The sequence below is a fragment of the Setaria italica genome, chromosome V, assembly GCF_000263155.2.
Source record: "Setaria italica strain Yugu1 chromosome V, Setaria_italica_v2.0, whole genome shotgun sequence".
Lineage (NCBI taxonomy): Eukaryota > Viridiplantae > Streptophyta > Magnoliopsida > Poales > Poaceae > Setaria > Setaria italica.
The window spans coordinates 36,284,001-36,291,240 of NC_028454.1; the positions used below are offsets into that span (position 1 = coordinate 36,284,001).

The window sequence follows — 7,240 nt, forward strand, 5'->3', positions numbered from 1 at the left end:
TAAGGCCATGTTTAGTTTCCTCCCAACTCCCAACTTTGACACTATGCAAAAAGAAGATTCCCCATCACATCAAACTTGCGATACATGCATGGAATACTAAATGTAGACGAAATCAAAAACTAACTGTATAGTTTTGTTGTACTTTGCGAGACGAATCTTTTGAGCCTAATTAGTCAATATTTGGACAATAATTCACAAATACAAACGAAACGCTACAGTTGCGCATTCATGGTAAAATGCCAATTTTACCACTTCCAAATTGGGAGCTAAATAAGACCTAAACAAGGGCCAAAGCTCTCATATCGGTTGTACGGGCAAGTAGGCAAGGGCATACTAGGCAGCTGCCGACTGGGGCACCAGACGGACAGGCGGCGCTGGAGTTCACGAGCGGGCGCGTGCATTGGGCGGTTGGCTCTCCGCTCTTGCGCATCTCGGCACATGACCTGATGACACCGCGCTCGCTCCCTTTTGCCTTTCCGAAAGCTTCCGGCTGTAGTACGTGATTTTCCTTTTCAAACATTGTAGTGCGTGATTTCTCGAAATGGACGGTGCGCACACTGCACTGCACCGTGCACAAGTATGTCGCTGCCGGGAGTAAACAATTTCCAGGTGCGCACTTTTTGCACGTCGTCTGTGCAGCCAACGGAGGATTTTTTTTGCCCTCCGTTGAACTCAGGCCATGTTTAGTTACTCTCAAATTCCTAACTTTAGCACTATGCAAAAAGTTTTGATTCCTCATCACATCAAACTTGCGGTACATGCATGGAATACTAAATGTAGATAAAATCAAAAATTAATTACACAGTTTTATTGTACTTTGCGAGACGAATCTTTTGAGCCTAATTAGTCAATGTTTGGACAATAATTCACAAATACAAATGAAATGCTACAGTTGCGCATTTATAGCAAAATGCTAATTTTACCACTCCCAAATTAGGAACTAAACAAGACCTGAAGGCCTCAGTTCCTCTATCCATCCGATATCCCCTCGGTATGTGTAGACGAGAAAGTCCATTTCACGCGCTCACGTAAAAAGCAGGGATTCGTCTGCACTCTAGAACTGAAAAAGGTGTATGGTTCACAGTTTCTGGAATCGGGAATTTGAGGTGGAAGGAGACGTGCTCGGCATCCTTTCAGGACCATGGTAATGAGAGCGACACGGGGCCCGGGGCATTCTTCTGGACCATGGCAATGCGACTATGAGTGCTGTTATCGGAACCATACCCAAGTATCGTCGCCCATAGATAGCTGCAAATGCGCCTACCCTGACGAATCCTCAGGCGAAACGAGCGTCACAGTCGCTGCCACCTGTTTTGTTCTTAGCAACTGTCCGAAGACTCAGCACCCAGCGTCACATTCAGGCTGAGCATCAGCACTGTACGGATCAAATGCAAAGAAACAGATCAGTCACAGAGGAACTTCTTCAGAACCAGAGACCAAGGTTCAAAAGGCGAAAAAAAAAGGCAGCCATCAGTTATCAGGTCAACAAAACGTCAAAATGACTCCAAAGTTTTACGGACTATACAAATTCAGCGGAGACAGCTTGGCTATGCTCGTTCCTCAGTATAGGAAAAGCAAACAAACATGATCCCTACAGCAAGGAGATCAGAGCTGTCACGGCTTTTCTTTTCCCCCTAATCTCTAGCATTAGCAGAACAAAAGAATATGAGATGGCACTGTCATCACCATTGCCATTGGCTACTATTTTGCTTATAGATGTCCAAGAGAAGTTAGCGTAGACCAGAAGAGTTACACATCTGCACCTTGCAAGTCATGAGGCACAGCTGATCAGCCATATAGGCTTCCTCACTTTGAGTGAAACTTCCGGCTGACTGACTCATAGCTAGGTACATGAACAACTGCAAGGAAGACATTCAAGCAAATCACAACTCCACAGGTACAACAATCTTTCCGAGAAAGGGGGAAGGGAGAAAAGCGATGTGGGTGTTACAACGTACCATCGCCCATCGATGCCATTGTAAGGGGTGAAGAAATGATCTTCTTGGCGGTTGAAGAAATGTCATCCAAAGTGATTTCTTCAAGATATTTCAAGAAACTCTCAATAGGTTTGCTGCAATACCAACATAGGCAAATCGCATTCACAACCATGGAAAGAGAGAAAGGAGAAGCAAACATGGATCCCACCTGAACCATTGAGTCAAACAAGCAGCACAGTCCCAATGTAGCTCAACTCAACTAGACTTATCTTAAAACCCAAGGCCTAAGTCCACAAGAATAACCCTACCCAACCCATTTTAGTTCTACTGCCAAGTGCCAACCCTGGACTTGGTTCACCAGGCCTCTTCATACACAGAGACAGACATGAAAGTTCCTTGCTTAACTGTTCATGTACAGACTACAGAGCCCATGGACAAAGCCCAGTCCTGCACCATTAAAGATGCAACTGAACCTGAACAACCCAAGATCAGCGCTCCAGATGAATTTCCATTTCAGCCAGGGCCTAATCCACACACCACAGGTTACCAAGCAAGCCTGTTTGGGTTTTTTTTTTTATAGGAGCATGTTTGGGTATTGTTTATAGGAACAGTCACAAATTCTGAAAGCCTAAAGTCAAAAAGGGTCCAATACGATTTCCATAGCATTATTGCCAGGTTTGGTCAATGGGGCTGATACGATTTTCCACATTGTAAACTATACTAATAGTCTAATACATGGCTAGTGTGTGTGGAAGTTTAAGAATGGGATGCAATTAATCACTGATTGATCAATGCTCGTATAATTATACCTTTCCCCAAAAGTCAAAATCTGCTTACCAAGTTCCTCAGATGCTAGAGCCTGCAATGAAGAAACGAAAATGGTAATGCTTTCATACAAAACAAAAGATAAGTACAAAGGATCCAACTAGGGTCTAGGGGTTATGAATGCGCACTCTTGACTCCAAGATCATCAATACTGCAGACTTGGTCTCATGTTTAGCTCAATCAAGCTCTTCTTGTGTAACTAGGTAAAAATACAGCAATGAGAAAATATCATCAATACGGCTAATCTACACAAAGATCCACCATAAATCTCAAGATGTCAAACAAGAAACCTTTTCCAGGAGTAGCAACTTCAAGGAGTTCTCCCGCTACCAAATCCACAACCTTTGACACAAAATCAGGGCTCCGATTGAATTATTGCAAGTCACCAGGCTATGTCAGATTCAATTGTATAACAAGGAGTAAGTTCACAACGACATAACGTACAGGAGACAACAATAAAGGCTACCATTTATTTGATAATACAATGATAGAAAAAAGAGCATGCTGAATCTCTGCAAGTATGTAGACAATCTTGACATGTTCTTTACATAACATCTTCCAAGCCAAGGTAGAGATAATGGGGAAGGCCAGAGGGGGAAATGGTGAACACAATTTTGGACAAAATACAGAGATGTGGGATGGGTCACAAAAATCAACTTGTTTGATAAATATAGGGCAGTTGAGATGTCTCTTCGGCATTTACTCTGAATAGAGGATCCAGTCGGATGGTATCTGACACAAGGTCACAATCCTGTTGGATGTATCCTGGGAAATTATTGGCCACCTCTCTACCATTTGTTATTGCAATCAAGAACATGGAACATTCCCATGGTGCTTTGGTTTACTTCTGCCCTCTATAATGGCCAGAAAAACCACTAGCTACTAGCCTACTAGAACTTATTCACACATTCACCTAGTCTTTCACATGCTTTCTTTGCTTAAGACTGAATAAAGCTAAGTCAAAACGTGAACGTGCACACACATCAACTAAGCACAAAGGTCAAATGTTACACAATAAACATATTGGAAACTAAAGAGTGCAGGATATTTCCAAGACAGACAAGAGAAGCGTCAAGTGCTATCTTCCTGGGTTTCATGAGAACACAATATAAGAGGCTTACAGTTATTGCTTGAATGCCAAAAAGACCAGAACGATCATAGATACTGTTGAACGCGGAGAAGAACTCGATCTGTTGGTAGTTGGTTAGGATCCGAAGATCTGTGCGTTAAACATTGTGTTTAAATACTAAATAACTTCAAAAGTTATTGACTCGTTAACAGGGATGAAAAACTGCAAAGATACATACATAGTCGGGAATAAATGCCATTCCCAAGACCGCCAGAAGAGCAAAAACATCCTCCACCCATGAGCATCTGCAAAAAAATTCTCAGAACTTAACATCTAGTACAAGTGTGCCAACCACTAATAAATGTCTAAACTATAGAGTGTCTCCAAGAAAAAGAAAATCCAATATGGAGCTCCAAGAAACCTGAATGTTTGTCAATAGTACCTTAAGGATCATCGCAATGATAGCTGTTTTCTCCTCATAAAACCCACCTGGCACTTCAAAAGCGAGAGCTACATGTGTTTTCTGTTCCAAAAAAATAAGCTATGAGTACAGAAATAAACCAAATGCATCATGTATAACCCGTAAGCACCAGGTAGCAACAAGAACTCACTGCAGAGTCTGCTTGACAACGATAATCTCCACCTACATAGACCGATTTTGGGTCTTCCGGAGGCTTCACACCAGGGAGGTCTGACAGAAGTGGCTCAGCAATTGATACTAACTCATCATGTTCAACTCCTGTTGCCACAAGGACCATCCTTGGAGCAATATAGTTTTCCTGGATCCCTCAACATATGCAATGGTCAAAGCAAAACCTCCATAACAGTAATACTTTGAATGAAAATTGGTGAGCCTTACATAAATGAATTTCTCGAGGATACTACTGTCCAACCTATGTACGGCTGATACTGGAGCCACCAGAGGCTTTGCCAGTGCCCCAGAATAGCCAGCTGAATGGAGTGCCTCTAAAAGTAAGTACTGGGGATTATCAGAAACTTCAGCTATGTCGGCTTGCATCTTCTGCAGCTGTAGCAGCAACAAGACATCATTAACACCCTGTCAAGGAAAGCATGAAGTGGTTTCCTTCAAATAACAAAATACCTGCTCTTTAACCTCCCAATCAAAAAATGCTGGGTTCCTCACACTATCAATGAGCACTTCAACCATCTCAGGTACATAAGCCTTGAATGCATCATAGGTATAGCACATTTGCTCACGAGAGGCTGACATATAAACATTCCCTCCAATGGCATCTACTTCACGAACTAGCCGTAAATGACTCCTATTTGTGGTGCTCTTGAAGGCCATTAGATCCAACAGATGTGTTGCTCCAGACGACTCAGGTGCTTCATATATAGAACCACAGTTAATGTACAGTCCTACTGATGCAGCTGGGCTCTGCAGTAAAATCCTAACAGAAGTTACTTTCTCGCAGATGGAGGCGAAGACATATATGAATGAAACATCTAAAACGATGCAGTGTTGTTCAAGTAAATACCGGTGATGTTTCGGACGCAATTTTGATGCCGTTTGGAAGACTGGTGATTTTTATCTTAGCTGGCTCTACATAGTCTGGAAGTGGTGGAGGAAGGGTAATGCCACGGAGAGGCACATCGAGAGGAGGAAGCTGGCTCGACTTCCCCCCAAATGAACCTCCTGAAGACTGCTTAATAACACTTGTACTAGCAAACCTACTAGAACCATGTCCCTGCGAATACATAAGCAAAAAATATGTCCACAGTAATGATGAAAAATGAAACAAAGCAGATTTGTGTGTCGGCAGACACACCGGGTAACATCAGCCGAAAGCTATGGCAAATGCAGAACACCTTGCATGTAAAAAATAAAAGAAACTCATGTGCACAGAATAATAGATTAACTGCTTCAAATGATGACCAAATTTACAGCAAAGGAGAAAAGAAAAAGGGTGGTGATTAACTTGTATATCCTCTTTGAGCGTTAGATTACAGTGTATTAGTTACATGCAAACTACAGTTGCTTAAAACATCTATTAATACAACTTGTAAAAAAAAAATTGGCACTAGGAATATCATTATAGAGCTGATTTCCAATTCGGTGACTGAGAGCCCTCATCATCTAAACATTCGTGCAACACTAGCCAAGGAAATGCTCTAACACAACCTTAACGCCAAAACTTGGGAAAACAGATACACGAAACAAGCTGTCGCCATGCATCTAACATAACCTGAAGCATCAACGGCAACGATGGAACCAAAATCACATCCCGCTTACTGATAATTGGCGTGCACCAGCAGTGTTCTCTGAACCGAATTCGGTATGAAATCACTGGATATCGTAAGGCGATGAACATCTCTAATTCCCTAGCTATTTCACGAAAAAAGGATACAACTTTCTTCTCCAGTCGAGTGGCAAACCGAACAACATCAAGCACCGTACTCTCCCGCCCGGCCGCCCCCATTTCACGGGATCAAAGCTAGACGGCTAGAACAAGCAAACTACAACACATATATCGGCCGCACGCAGCATCCCTCCGTCGGGCGGTACCTTGAGAGAAGCGACGAGGTGGCTCCCGGTCACGCGGTACATGGCTGCGGCGGCCCCGTGGCACGGCCGCACGGGAGGCCGCGAGCGTGATCGAGGGACGGACGCCCGGGCGGATTCCTAGATTGTGGGGAAGCCGCCGCCCGCCGGGGAGGTGGCAGCGCCGCAGCGGGAGCAGCGCGGTGAGGTCTTGTGCAGCGCACGTGTCGACTCGAGGAGAGAAGGCGTGCGGCCCGGTGGTCGAGCTCGGTTTTGGGCCGTGGCTGGCCTTGGCCCACTTGTTAAGCAAAATAGCCCATTTATTTTTATTCTCTTCGCAAGTTTTGGGAGCTAGCCGTGGAGCTTTGCATGAGTCATGAGATAAAAGCTAGAAGGAAAATTGCACCTCCATATGACCACATCCGTTACTTTCAGTAAAATTCATTTTTTGTGTCTAGTGGCATGTGCTTTAGTTTATTCTTTGCGATGGAATATCCTTCGTTTTATCCTTTCTCTTTTTTTTTAAAGAGAGATATATTGGTTACTTAAAAAATGTTTACAATCTTGAGCAGTGTTCGCCTAAACGGCCGTTTAAACGGCGTCTAAACAGTGAACCGGAGGCCAACTATTTTGTTTAAGCTGTGAACGGTCCATTAAACAGAAACGGGTTTAAACGGTCAAAAAGGATTAAACAGGCTAAACAGCCAGAATGGAATTAAACGCTATTATACAGGCTAAACGGCCGTTTACACGATCAATTCCACTTAAATTATTACTTCCATAAATATATATACTTAAGTTTTTTCAAAGATAAATATTTATATTTGGTTTGTTGAATGCATGAATATATGTACTTGGTCTTTTATATGCATAAATATATATACTTTTTAAAATACTCGATCTTTT

At 42.9% G+C, this 7,240-nt stretch overlaps 1 protein-coding gene across 5 annotated transcripts; it reads right to left on the reverse strand.

The window, feature by feature from the left end:
* Positions 1-1,453: 1,453 nt before the first annotated feature.
* LOC101781505 (mitochondrial-processing peptidase subunit alpha) lies at positions 1,454-6,565 on the reverse strand. Of its 5 annotated transcripts, none has more exons than XM_022826507.1 (13): positions 6,359-6,565; positions 5,331-5,540; positions 4,934-5,230; positions 4,691-4,858; positions 4,443-4,610; positions 4,274-4,354; positions 4,070-4,136; positions 3,884-3,981; positions 3,053-3,104; positions 2,891-2,961; positions 2,775-2,796; positions 1,959-2,071; positions 1,454-1,859 (listed from the first exon to the last, which is right to left on the reverse strand). In XM_022826507.1, the coding sequence occupies exons 1-10, from the start codon at positions 6,398-6,400 to the stop codon at positions 2,939-2,941; spliced, it is 1,206 nt and encodes a 401-aa protein (XP_022682242.1). In that variant the 5' UTR covers positions 6,401-6,565; the 3' UTR covers positions 1,454-1,859; positions 1,959-2,071; positions 2,775-2,796; positions 2,891-2,938. The 5 variants fall into 5 exon arrangements, with proteins under 5 accessions (XP_022682242.1, XP_022682241.1, XP_022682240.1 ...); XM_022826506.1 differs by having other exon boundaries at positions 2,747-2,796; XM_022826505.1 differs by having other exon boundaries at positions 3,053-3,981.
* Positions 6,566-7,240: the final 675 nt, after the last annotated feature.